Below are 13,814 nucleotides of genomic sequence, written 5' to 3'. Positions count from 1 at the left end.
AAGATTCCACGGATGGCTTATGACCTGCAATTTGGAAAACACTGGTCTCAAGCATTTGATTGATTTAATCATGTCAGTCTCTTCGAAAATGTCCTGACGTGATGAGAACTGCATAGATTCTTCACGAGTTCAATACAGTTCTGATCTCTCTGAGGCCATGTCTAAAAATCCTTAATTGTGTCATTTATTTGGAAAAGAAGATGGACGGCATTGAGATGTTCCGGGCATTGCTGTCTGCTGCCCGGGGGGCTCGGGCGGCTTTCTGCAGGAGTGTGCCACTCTGCGGCCCATCGGGCATTCTTTGGAAAGCTGCGCGGCTTTTTCAAGGCACCCAGCACATCTGCTGATAAATGTCTGTTTCCTACAAAGACGAAAAGACTGTTTTGAACCTGTACCCTGTGTTTCCGTAGGGTGTGCTGATCTCCAGAGCCTGGACACCATGCAGCCAGTGGAGAGGAAGAGGCAGGGCTATATTCACGAGCTGATTCAGACTGAAGAGCGGTACGTGAACGACCTTCAGCTCGTCGTGGAGGTGAGGGCCGAGCCTGCAGGGCCGGTGGGCCTTGGTCTCAGGTGTCGCCTTTGATGTGTGAATTCGCGAGTAGTGGCAGGAGCTCCCACGCCCTCAGAACGCTTTCTGTACCCATGGGAGGGTGCCTGAAGAAGTCAAACTCCTCCCCCAGATTAGGTCATTCAGAGTGGAGAGAACAAGAGACATCTCGGCTGGATGTGATAGAGGCCCCATCCAGGAAGGACAAAGTCGGGGGGAAGGCGCAAAAGCAAACTTTATCTACCTCTCATTTTCGCCTGTGTTTACTGTGCTCTTCTAACACCGGGCATCTTCATAAACCCTGCAATTTCCAAAGGGATTGTGAAACAGTGGGAGTGTTCATCTAACGTTTGTATCAGTTTAGAAAACCAAATCGGACCACATTGTCAGATATCTCCCAGTTGCAATGTATTTACCGGTGGTGCCGATTAATGTCCCCAGTGACCTCTGAGCCAGTAATGGCCGTGAGAGTAGCACTTAAAAATGGTTTGTGTTTGAGTAAACAAAATAAGACTTGTTTCCATGGCTCCTAGTTCCCACTAAATGTGTCAAGGCCCTCAGATGAGAAGCCTAGTTAAATAAATAAGCCACCCGAAGAGAACACGTGTCCCCAGCAGGCCCAGCAGGTGCAGCATAGGGCCTGGCCGGGACCTCGCTGGAGGCGTGGAGTGGAGGCTGCATCCTTCTCCATCCGCCCCCAGCAAGGCCTGCCCACCCTACGCGCAAGCTGGGACCTCTAGACCCGGCACACTTGTCCTGCTCACAAGTACACTCTGGCGCACTTCGCAGTTGGTGATGTCTCTCTTCCCCGCAAGGCTGTGAGTTCCTGACAGCAGGGACGTGTATCCTCAGCCTCCATCCCCAAAACTCAGTCTGGCCCTTTGCAGGCCTTCCCATTAGCACTGACTGAATTATGTGTGTTTATGTCCGCACTTCTCTGACCTGGAAAGTGGCCTAGAAGAAAAGCCTGTCTTATTATTAACCCCTCCGAGTATCAGCCCTGCTGCTGGTCAGATTACAGTGCTAAAAGGTTGTAAATGGCTGTGGAAGTACCTGGCGGACTCCAGCGCAGAGCGTGAACAGGGGCCGCATGCCTGCCCCACTCACACCAGTCACTTCACCACTTGCACCTTGGCTATTCCCACCCTGCCCACCTGCCCTTGCCTGAGGAGCAAGGGGTCATGTCAGGGCCAGGGACTTAGGGCGAAAGCACTGTTCATAGGCCAGCCATTCTCATCACCATCCCCATGGAGGTTCCCAGAGGGCCGGACCATCCTCCTCTGCTTAACCTCCCTGAGGCAAGTGAATGGAATGAATAAACAAAGGAACGTCCGTTCATTGGCAGGTGAAAGACCACCAGGTGCTTTCCCTGTCCTTCCCAGGCCCCTCGGAACAGATCCACCACCTTTCCAGGCTCGCTCCTGTCAGAGGATCCTGACATCTTCGTTCTGATTTTGGAACTGTGAAGGTTTAGAGATGTCCAGTTCTTAACACTGTTAGCTGAATTCTTTGAATCCGTGTTCAACACAACTCAGTAAATAAACAGTTATTGAAGACCTATCATGTGCAAAAAGCACTGTGCTGGAGAACAGAGGGCAAAGAGAAAGTTCCTGCCCTCAAGGAGTTCACAGTCATGTGGAGAGACAGACAGACAGCTACAGAACGGTGAGGTGGGGGCCCAGAGAGGGCTGACCACCCCTGCCACAAAGGAGAGTCAGGACAAACCAGAAGGACAAGGATGAATTTTCTATGCCCGGAAGAGGAAATAGAAGTGGGAAGGCATGTGCCAGGGAGTTAGGGTCCTGCGGGTAGTCCCATGTGGCTGGAGGGTCAAGTACTCAGGGCCAGGCTGGTGAAGTTGGCAGGGCAGACCACACAGGCGTGGTGAACCTCGAGAAGGAGTCTGCGTCTTATCACAGGGCCAGCGAACGACTTTAATAGGCTGTCGTGTTGTGTGTATCTCAGAAAGATCACACGTGATTAGGGTTGTCTCAGATAACTTCACAGTTTCCTTAAGGCTTTTAAAGCCATTCGCTAGGAATCCCAGTTGTTTAGTGGAAACCAATTAGAATCAAAAAGACTGGCGTTTTCTTTTTGGCTCCTCCGTGTTCTAGGTTTGTGACCTTGAGCAAATCACTCTCTTAGCCTTTATTTCTTCAGGAGTGCCCTTGGAATAATAATAGCTGAGGGGCGCCTGACTGGCTCAGTCAGCTGAGGGGCCGACTCTTGATTTCGACTTAGGTCATGATCTCAGGGTCATGAGATCAATCCCTGCCTCAGGCTCTGCACTCAGTGTGGAGTCTGCCTAGGATTCTCTTGCTCTGCTCCTTCCCCGCCATCTCTAAAATATAAATAAATAAATATTTAAAAACCAGTAATAATAATAATAGTAGCTGATTCCACTTGACCTGCATCATCTATGAAGTTCATTCAGAACCCACCCACACCCGTGTGCACACACACACACAGGCATGTACAAATATATACATATCAGCTTTGTAAATCCTTCAATGTTGTGGAATATAGATGTAGGGTATCATTTCCCCTCAGTCAGCCAGCCTCTGAAATCCACATCTGCTTGGGGGCCATATAAGTCATCACTTTTTCTATTGCTGAACCTCTCACAAACTGCTTCCAGGACTCGGGTGCCCAGCCCCTCAATTCTGCAGCTTTTACGGGGTGCGGGTGCTTTATGCACATGGTTTCATTTAACCTGCTTCATCTCCCTAGGAGGTAGGTATGAGAATCTCCTCTTATTGATGAGGCTACTGGACTTGGTCCTTATAATTAGTCCTAATAATGGCTGGCTCAGTTGGTGGAGCATGGGATTCTTGATCTCAGGGTTGTGAGTGCAAGTCCCATGTTGGGCATGGAGCCTACTTTAAAAAAAAAAAAGAATTAGCCCTAATAAGAACCCAAAGAGCAAGCAGTAGGGAAATTATGCAATTTAAAATTTAGCAATCAGGGTGCATGGGTGGCTCAGTCGGTTGGGCATCTGACACTTGGTTTCAGCTCAGGTCCTGATCTCAGGGTTATGGGATTGAGCCCCGTGTCAGGCTCCATGCTCAGCGGGGAGTCTGCTTGAAATTCTTTCTCTCCCTCTCCCTTTGCCCCTCAACCCCCCATGCTTGCACTCTTTCTCTCAAATAAATTAATTTAATTTAATTTAGCAATCAACAATATGTAAGTGACGAATCACTAAATTTTACTCCTGAAACCAATATTACACTATATATTAACTAACTAGAATTTAAATAAAAATTGTGGGGGGGAAAGTTTAGCAATCATAAGTAGGCTTATTTAAAAACATCATGATCATATTAGTTTCAGTATATGAAGATATTGTTTGATTCAGACCACATAGCCTATGTATTCACACCTAAGCTAACTTATTTCTTTCGTGTCTTGAATTCAGGTTTTTCAGAAACGGATGGTGGAGTCAGGCTTTCTCACTGAAGGGGAAATGGCCTTGATCTTTGTAAACTGGAAGGAGCTCATCATGGCTAACACGAAGCTACTGAAGTGAGTTGTGAGCAGCGCCTGCCCCTGCAGGGGACACCCCCAGCCCCCAGGACTAGGACTGCCCCACAGAACTCCCTGCAGGGCTGTTTAGCAAAGGAACTTTCAACTGTTCTCTGCTCCCTCAAGCTTTTTATTTTATTGTCATTTTATGAAATGCCCTGTAACTGTAAAATACGTAATTACTGAAGTCGAGAAATATAACAAAGAAAATTTGATTCTTTGATTAAACAAAGAAAAAATTAAATCATAAAATAAACAGTATATTAACATAGGATTTCAAAATATACTTGACTGTAGCGGGTAGTTGGAGTAGGAGAGAAGCTGTAACGCGTGCCCCACACATACTGGCTAGTCTGGCAGTCTCCTAAGTCCCTGTGTGAAATCCCGTTCCTTGGGGTGATGTCCCATCCCCCGTGCCTGTGAGGGCAGACTCTGGGGGGGGGGGGGCGTCAGCACACCCAGTCGGTGCTGAGTCTCTGCCCTCCTTGGGGCACAGAAGCTCTCCTGAGGACAGCACTCACCTCTGCCTCCGCACCTGGCCTCTGTGGGCTCCTGCTCTGCTCCCTTCTTCCCCTACTGAGTGTAGAAAATTCCTTTCTTCTTGGTTCAGCTGAGAACAAGTTAGAATTTTTCTAAAGGAACTTTGATAAGAAACAAAGATGAATCCAGAACAATTCCAAGGACCTAGAAATACCCAAGTGTATAGAGTTCATTTTCTTACTCTTCTTTACTAACATTTCACCCAGGTTGGCTTGGCCAGCAGAACGTAGGCCCCAGCTGCCTCCTCCTTCTGACTCTCCCCTCACAGTGCCAGGTTTTTAGGTAACTCACTGGTTCTCATTACCTTTAGTCTCCCATGATATTCATCCTTTGTTTACTAACGACATTCACTAGAAACAGACAGTGAGAGTATGTTGGTTGCAGGGCCTTGCGGGTCCGGAAGAAAACTGGAGGAGAGAAGATGCCCGTGCAGATGATCGGGGACATCCTGGCCGCCGAGCTGTCCCACATGCAGGCTTACATCCGGTTCTGTAGCTGTCAGCTTAATGGAGCAGCTCTGTTACAGCAGAAGACAGATGAAGACACGGATTTCAAGGAATTTTTAAAGGTAACTCCATTCTGGGATCGTGGGCAGGCCAGCCCCATTCCGAGCCTGGAGGTGGAGATGGACAGCTGCACTGTCAGGACGCTCGGCACGGGGAAGGGTATCCCACCACTTTCCAAAGGAAACACCGATATGGCAAAGACTTTTCTGAGTGTTTGAGTTACCTTCCACGTCCAGTTGACTTTTCTTGGCACTGGGACCATGATTTTGCCCATCTATTAGGAGAGTAGGAGTAAAGCCTATTAAAAATCAGCTACTTTATACTCCAGAAATATCCAGAATGTCACTTTATTAAATTTGTAAAATATATTAAATTTGTAAATTGTATCCATCTCATTCCAGAAAGAGTATAAAATAGCTTAGTCAAATACATAAAAAGCAACAAGATAAAATAAAATGTTGTCAGTGGATGAATACAGTGGGACAAAAGGAAATGAGAGACGGGTAACATTGGGACTTAGGACGCTACATAAACGCACATGTGTGACTCTATCCATGTGCTCCAAGTGCACCCCAGTGTCCTCAAAGTGTCCAGAAACCAAGGAGAAGAGGACACAATCGGCTCCATGATGCCGTGGCTGCAAATTAAAAACAAACCCTTGGTAAGAAGTAACACTAGAGGGGGCGCCTGGGTTAAGCGTCTGCCTTCGGCTCAGGTCATGATCCCAGAGTCCTGGGATCGAGCCCTGCATCGGGCTCCCCACTCAGGGGGGAGTCTGCTTCTCTGACTCCCTCTGCCCCTCCCCAGCACTCGTTATCTCTCTCTCAAATAAATAAATAAAACCTTTTAAAAAAAAGAAAAAGAAAGAAAAACCCATCTAATTCACTGTATAAGGCAAAAGTGTTCCTGACCCTGAAGTATTTGTATTTAATTACGAATTTATATTTAATTACAAAAATGAAAAAAAAAAGTTATAACCCAATATCTCTTATAAATATAGTTGTTAAAAATCCTAATTAAAATATCAGTGAATAAAATTAAGCCTTACACGAAAAGAAGAGTCTGTCATAACCAAACAGGATCATCCCAGGAGGCAACATAGTATCATCTTAGAATAAGACAGGCTTCAGAATCAGCCTGCGGGGTGTGGGACCAAGGCAAGCTACTTAACGTTTGGGGCCTTCATTCTCCAGTGTGTAACCCAGAGATAGTCAGATACTACTTTTAAAGTACTTTTTAGCACAGAGACCAGCACATAATAAGCATTCAATAAATGTTAATTATATTTACCTTCCTTATTATGATTTCAGGGATGCAAAAATTATTCGATATAAGTAAGGCCCTGAGGACTGACACTTCAATTGGCAGTAAGGGGAGGGAGGCACAGGCTTGCTTAGAAATGAACTAGAAGAAACATACAAGGGAACCAAGATCACAGACACACAAACGCTGGTCAAAATAAGTGGATAAATATGGGATTGTGAGTGCATGCAAATGTTTTAAAATAAGGAATAGTAGAATTAAAAATAGGATATTTAGGGGTGCCTGGCTGGCTCAATTGGTAGAGCATGTGACTCTTGATTTCGGGGTTGTAGGTTCAGGCCCCACATTGGGTGTAAAGATTACTTAAAAATAAAATCTTTTTAAAAAATAATTGGATGTTTACCTTCTAAAGCGTAAGTAAAAGACTTTTTAAATTTTCCAAAGAGTAATAACAATAGCAACATAAATAGGGTATCAGTGTCATCACAACTGTAACAATAGTAAGAATAAATAAGTTTATAGTCTCATAATGAAAGGCATTGTGTTGATTACATTATATTAAAAACAAAATCTAGCAATAAGTTTTGTTCTAAATGTAACTTTTTATTTTTTTAAATATTTTTTTTTATTTGAGATAGAGGGAGAGCAAGCGAGAGAGAGAGCGAGCGCGTGCACATGAGCGGGGGACGGGGGGGGGGGGGGGGGCCCTGCGGCAGAGACAGAGGGAGGAGCAGGCTCCCCACTGAGCAGGGAGCCCAATGCAGGACTCAATCCCAGGACCTCAGGATCATGACCTGAGCCGAAGGCAGATGCTTAACCGACTGAGCCACCCAGGCACCCCGAAATGTAACTTTTTAAAAAGTCTCAGAAAATACAGAAATAAAAAGCATGGAGAGTCTTGTTATAGCAACATATATAGATATATCCAAAAACAAAAGGAAGGAGCAGTTTTAATATCTCATAGTAGGAAATAGGTAAATTATAGTAAATATGCTTTTCAAAGTCATTACAAATGGTCATCAAAAAATAAAAATTAAAAATGGTCATCCAAGAATACTAGCTACTTTATTCAGGTACTATATTAATAATAGGAGTAGAAGCAAGTAAGTTATGGTCCTTAGTCTCCTGGAGCTAACAGTCTGCAAGGTCATGGAGACATCTCCGATGTGACCCTCTACCTGTCTTACCCAGTCCAGAGGTGGTGTTACAATAAAGGTGTCCACGGGTTATTGTGGGGGCTCAAGAAGGATCACTGAAAAGGGGGGAAGGCGTCAAGGAAGGGGAGAGGCTAGCCAAGAGAGGCATAATGTGAGTCTTCAGAAATGAGTATGAATTAAGTGACGAGAGAGCAGAAGGAACAGTAGCCAAGGCTAATGCATTCATGACTGGCACATTGTGGGTGCTCAGTAAATGGTAGTGATTGTTTCTGATAAAGCAGAGACAACGGGCAGGCAGAGGCAGGGGAAATCAAGAGCTGTTTAGAAGACAGATTGGGGGGTGCCTGGGGGGCTCATATGGTTAGGCGTCTGCCTTCGGCTCAGGCCTTGATTCCAGGGTCCTGGGATCGAGCCCCACATCGCACTCCTGGCTCAGCAGGGAGCCTGCTTCTCCCTCTCCCTCTGTCTCCCCCCCCCCCCCGCTCATGCTCTCTCTCTCTCCGTATCTCTGTGTCTCAAATGAATAAATAAAATCTTTAAAAAAAAAAAAATAGAAGACAGATTGGTGTGGAAGGTGACTCCCAGGTGTGTGGAGGGAAGGTGGGTGGGGGCAGAATGGTGCTACCAACTCAGGGACGGAGGTGGAAGAGAAGGCTTTCATGAAGGAAGAGGAGGACTTTGGGGTATATTGGGGTACTGAGTCGGAGATCCGGGTCGGGGGGAGAGTAACGCGGCAAGCATGGAGCTCCAGAGAGGGTCTGGGTGACGCTCCGGGACTCAGCTGCACGGGGTCTTGGGCAGCACCTACGGTTACTAGCTGGTAGGGGAGAAAGAAGTGAGGATCGGCAAGGAGCCGGCTGGGAAGAGAGCTGTCAGTGGTTCTGGAAGCAAAGGAGAGAGTGATGGCACAGGCACAAATCCACGTGAGAAAGAAAGAGCTGAAAAGCATCTGCTGACTTGACCAAATGAGGGGAGATACCCCTGCTGTTAATCTGATACGTCTCATTTTGAACCCTGAGTTGTTGTTGTTGTTGTTTAAGAATTCATTTTTCATTCATCAGAGAGAAAGGAGAGAGAGCACAAGCAGGGGGAGGGGGAGAGGGAGAAGCAGGCTTCCTGCTGAGCAGGGAGCCCGATGTGGGGCTCGATCCCAGGACCCTGGGACCATGACCTGTGCCGAAGGCAGACGCTGAACGACTGAGCCACCCAGGTGCCCTTGAATCCTGAGTTCTTAGAGAAATGAGAAATCTAAAAGGTGGTCGACATCAGGAGTAGTCAGTGTCCCTTTGTTTTCCTCGAAGCTGTGATTTCCTCACAAGCCTCTCGGTCCTTTGCAGAAGTTGGCGTCTGACCCCCGGTGTAAAGGAATGCCCCTTTCCAGCTTCCTGCTGAAGCCCATGCAGAGGATCACCCGCTACCCTCTCCTCATCAGAAGTGTGAGTGCCCTGGCTGGGACAGAGCGGGGCCACAGGGACCAGGCGCCGTGTGTGCGCCCGCTCACGTGAACGCGAACGTGCAGTCGGAGTAGGCAGATACAAGCCATCCAGTGTCACTTGGTGACCCATCCTCCCCCCCCCCCCCCCCCGGAAGCCCCCCTGGCCTCAGAGTCAGGAGTGTTTTTCTGCGCGGGCCGTCGCCCTCTAGGTCTGCCGCTGTGGAGGCTGGCTGAGCCCAGAGCCCACTGTTAGCACAAGCCTGGACTCCAGTCTCTCTGCTGAGGTCTGAATGCACCTACCAGCTAATCCCCTTTACCTAGATTATCCCAGGAGTCCTGACTCAGCGTGTCCTAACCAGAGCTCAGCACCAGCCCCTCACCTTACCCCACCTCAGCTCGCTGACTCAACAGTCCTAAAATACCGTCCATCTGTTCACATCAGCTCTGTGGGCCTCTTGAGCCAACCTGCCTTCTAAGGAGCCGGCGCACCTTACAAAGCATTTTTCCACAAGTTATCACGGATACGATTTTAATCATCTTACAAAGAAAAACAGCAAAAATAATATAAGACTGTTACTTTTATTGATCATCCCTTGACCGTTGGTCTCTAAGCCACGTTAACTCAGTATGGACCTTATGTTACAGTTATGATACCAAACTGACCCATTAGTACCCAGTAATCCACAGCCCCTTACTTCAAATATTTTGAGCCAAATGTGTTTCAAAATTCAGAATGTAATTCAAATACTGTATTCTATCTGACATCACAACAAAGCCTGGACATCACCTGTAACCAAACAGTAATATTCCTACAGTGAAATACATGAATAATCACTTTTAAATAGAATAAATAAATACCTCTCTTCAGTTTGGGTCAGGTTTTGCCACCAAATGAATATTAAAAACACTTTAGACTTCCAGGGCTTTGTCCCATTTTGGAATTGTAAACAAAGGACTGTGGCCCCAACATGGCAAGAGTCCAGGCAGGAGCCGTGTGCCACTGGGGCTGCTCATTGCCCGAGGGGCCACACCGCTGTGTGCCAGCCTCTCTTCTTTTGCATTTGTAACGTTAGTTTGAAGTCACTTCGGAGTGAACTCAACGTGTTTTCCTACAAGCTGAAGGCATGATTTTATTGTATTTTTCCCGTAGCAGAGGATTCATTCCTTTCTTCAGATTCTTAAAAAAGCCCAGCGGCCCCCAGAATGTTAGGAGCCCTCACTCTGCAGCGAGCGCACACGCTGAGGGGGCTGCGGCCAGTCCTGCTGCCGGGTTAAGTGCACAGCGTGGCTTCAGTGCCGGGGGCCGTAGGGAGGCCCCTTCAACACGGGTACTCTTACCAAGACCCCGCCAGAGAGCCACCAGCCACCCACACGTTTCAGGGCACTTGATCCATGTAGCACTTGGCACACCCTCTTGTACCCGAGTCCCCTGTCCCCCCAAGAACTCCGGAGCCATGAGCTTGTCAAGGGCAAACAATTATCTTTCTGTTGTAGAGCCGGTGCCCAGAACGCAGCACATACAGCGGCCAGGAGGACGTCTGGGTGGGTGGGTGACACTCTGCTTCCCACTCTTTTCCAGATTCTGGAGAACACCCTGGAGAATCACGTAGACCATTCCTCCCTAAAGTTGGCTCTTGAGCGGGCAGAGGAGCTTTGTTCCCAAGTTAATGAAGGAGTTCGGGAAAAAGAAAATTCAGACCGGCTGGAGTGGATCCAGGCGCATGTTCAGTGTGAAGGTCTCGCAGAGGTGAGGCCTGTGCGGCTGGGCTGGGTGCCACTAGGCAGGCTCTGGGTGGGGAACCGGGTTCAGGCCTCCCCTACTGTGAACAGTATATGCCTCAGCCCAGCCCCTGTTGGACTCACCATCCTGCCTCTTCTTGGGGCGTCATTTCCCATTCTTATAAAGAGAAATTGGATATTTTTGAATTCTTTGAATTCAGCTGGTAAATCCATATTCTGTGGATATAAGTAATCATTTTCATGATGCCAGTTTGAACTCTGAAGAAAAATAAATGCAAGGATCTTTTGTGTCAAGATGAATGATTACAGCCACATTCCCAACTAGAAGATTCTACCACCGCACCCTCAGGTCCAGGGCACTGGCCTCTCGAGGGGCACGGGGATGGTTTGTGCTGGGACTTACAAAGCGACAATTTCTCTTTAAGCAACTTATCTTCAACTCCCTCACCAACTGCCTGGGACCCCGGAAGCTTCTGCACAGTGGGAAACTATATAAGACCAAGAGCAATAAGGAGCTACATGGATTCCTCTTCAACGACTTTCTGCTCCTGACCTACATGGTCAAGCAGTTTGCTGTTTCCTCAGGCTCTGAGAAACTTTTCAGCTCTAAGTCCAATGCCCAGTTCAAAATGTATAAAACGGTAAGTGTTGCGTTCCTGGCCGTGGCATCAGGAGCGTAACGAGGTGTTTCTGTCACCTCGAGGACCTCCTTCCCAACCTGAGCCTTTCTTGTCCTCGTGGGACTCTCTACACCTGTCTCCAGACGGGTCACTCCGCCCTTCCTCATATCCCAGGGAGGAGGCCCCAGTGTGGCTGGGCTCTCACTGCCCTCTTGCAGCTGACAGCTGGATTCCAGCTGTGGATTCTGGCCTCCTCCCTGGCGAACATGCCGTGTGATCCCACCCCCGTCCACATTCAGCATCAGGTCTCTGTGATACTGAAGCTGGAGCAGAGTGCTCTGTGTAGGAACGTGGAGGAGAGACCCTGTCCCATGAGCAGTCATGGACACTCAGAGCTCCTGTCCCCAGTTCAGGAACCTCTGATCTGCCCAAGACGTTTTCTTCCACAAAATGGACACAGTCTCTTTTTCCCAAAGTAAAAGACCCGAGAAGCTCAACCCTTCTCTGCTTCTCAACAAGGCTCTTCAGAACCAAGCTCTCTCGAGATGTAGGCGGGTGGAGGGTTCTGGCCCATCTCACAGCCTGTGTTTTGGCCCTAACTCTTTCAGCCCATTTTCCTGAATGAAGTCTTGGTGAAACTGCCCACAGACCCTTCCAGCGATGAGCCTGTCTTCCACATTTCTCACATTGACCGGGTCTACACCCTCCGAACAGACAACATTAACGAGAGGTCAGTCCTGACCATGTGTGACCTGCCTTGAAGCCTGGATGGCTCCCTCCCATAAGCCACCTCCAGTCCATGGTCAAGTCCCACTCATTCTGCACCCCGGGCTCTCCTAACCAGTCCTGTCCACCCCAGTCCCACTGGTCAGCCTTCGTGTGGACGTGCCGGGTTATTGCGATCCCTCAGTGTGTGTCCCTGCCTCCAGTCTCTCCTCAGGATCTTCCAAAATGGGAGATCCAGCACCTTGCTTCCTACTAAAATCCCCCGTGCGGCAGTCCAGGCTCCTCCGCCCGGTCGCTGAGGCCGTGTGTGTGTGTGTGTGTGTGTGTGTGTGTGTGTGTGTGTGTGTCTCGGCCCCAGCGCCATCCCTCCACCCCCAGGACCTGTACTCCAGCCGGCACATGTGCCCTCCTCGTGTGGAGCGCCGCGCTCCTCTCTGCCTGGCCGGCCATGCAGCCCCCGCCGCGCCGCTCGGCACCTCTGTGATGGCAGGCTGGGGGCGCGCCTCCCCCTCTGCGCGCCTGCTTCTTGGCGCAGTCTCAGGGCGAGTGTCCCTCCGTGGTGCTGCATTGCTCCGGCCGTGGCGCGCTGCTCCCCCGGGGCCGGCACCTTGCCGTGCCTGGTGTTCTATAAGCAGTCAGGGACTGTCCAGAAATTCCCAGCTTGATCTTCAAACAGCAAACAAGTCTTCCAGTTGAACTAATACTGGGTCTGTGATTGGAAACTTGTCGAAGCCAAGGTTAGCACAGGAGTGAAGAGCGCGTGCAGAGCTCTGGAGCTCCCGGTTGAGCCTGGGAGCTGGGTGGGGAAGCCGCCCCATGGCTGTGTTCTTCTCCAGGACTGCCTGGGTCCAGAAGATCAAGGCGGCGTCCGAGCAGTACATCGACACGGAAAAGAGGAAACGGGAGAAAGCTTATCAAGGTAGTGAGTGGTACCCTGGAGGGCTGGAAGCAGCTGCCAGGGGACCCCGGGGAGGGTGAGGGGGAGCGGTCCCACCCTCAGGGCGCAAGCTGCCGCTCCTGCGGGGAGGGGGCTAAACGGGGACAGCCGGAAGGACCACATTTGCTGGGGGATCAGCCAGCAGAACCCCCCTCGCTGCTGCTGCCCTCGGGGCCTCCCTGAACCCCTACCAACTACACGGATGGGGGCATCCAGTGCCAGCCCTGGGTCCTCCCTTCTCTCTGTGGCAAGCCCACTTCTGCTTGGTCCATTTTACTTCACCCAGCTTCACTTCTGTGCCTGTTTGCCTTCAGCTCTGCTCCTCCTCTGCCACCCAGGCCCCTGCCCCAGGCCTCCCCCACGTCCACCCATCCTCCTCCCTGGACACCGGGGCCTGAATCTCAAGGTTTTCCTCCTCTTCACCTGCCCTTCACTGCACTTGCTGTCCCCATCCTGTGCAGATGGCTCCCTCACTTGACACCAGTGACCGAACCCACGGCGCCACTCACTCTCCCTCCTGAGCTCCCCCCCCCCACCCCCCGCACCCAATGGCAGGAAGTCATGGCTCCTCCTCCGCTTGTACCTGGAGCTCCGCCCTCGCCTAAACCTCTCTGTCCCTCTGCTCTCTCAATTTCATGAAAGTCATGCTGGGCTGCTTCCCTGAGCCCACATCCAGACACACCTGGACTTCTCCCGGCCACCTGCTGGCCTTTGCACCTTGGCATCTCCTCCTGGGAAGCTCTGTGGACGCAGCGTTGTCCTTGCCACCTGGACTGCAAGCATGCTCTCGGTCCTCATGCTCCTCTACTCATGGGCTG

General features: G+C 49.7%; 1 protein-coding gene across 7 annotated transcripts in view; it reads left to right on the top strand.

Moving 5' to 3' along the window:
- ITSN2 (intersectin 2) overlaps positions 1-13,814 on the top strand; it is a 136,575-nt gene that overhangs the window by 119,142 nt on the left and 3,619 nt on the right. For all 7 annotated transcript variants that reach the window (XM_032391677.1, XM_032391676.1, XM_032391674.1 and 4 more), the window contains 8 exons: positions 411-532; positions 3,966-4,072; positions 4,997-5,180; positions 8,876-8,974; positions 10,553-10,720; positions 11,139-11,354; positions 11,942-12,063; positions 12,896-12,978. In XM_032391677.1, coding sequence (XP_032247568.1) covers positions 411-532; positions 3,966-4,072; positions 4,997-5,180; positions 8,876-8,974; positions 10,553-10,720; positions 11,139-11,354; positions 11,942-12,063; positions 12,896-12,978 — 1,101 coding nt within the window. The remainder of the gene's footprint in view (positions 1-410; positions 533-3,965; positions 4,073-4,996; positions 5,181-8,875; positions 8,975-10,552; positions 10,721-11,138; positions 11,355-11,941; positions 12,064-12,895; positions 12,979-13,814) is intronic.

The sequence above is a fragment of the Phoca vitulina genome, unplaced genomic scaffold (assembly GCF_004348235.1).
Source record: "Phoca vitulina isolate PV1807 unplaced genomic scaffold, GSC_HSeal_1.0 scaffold63, whole genome shotgun sequence".
In the NCBI taxonomy this organism is placed as follows: Eukaryota; Metazoa; Chordata; class Mammalia; order Carnivora; family Phocidae; genus Phoca; species Phoca vitulina.
Note: the sequence above shows the minus strand (reverse complement) of the source record. Positions and strands in the feature narration are given on the sequence as shown.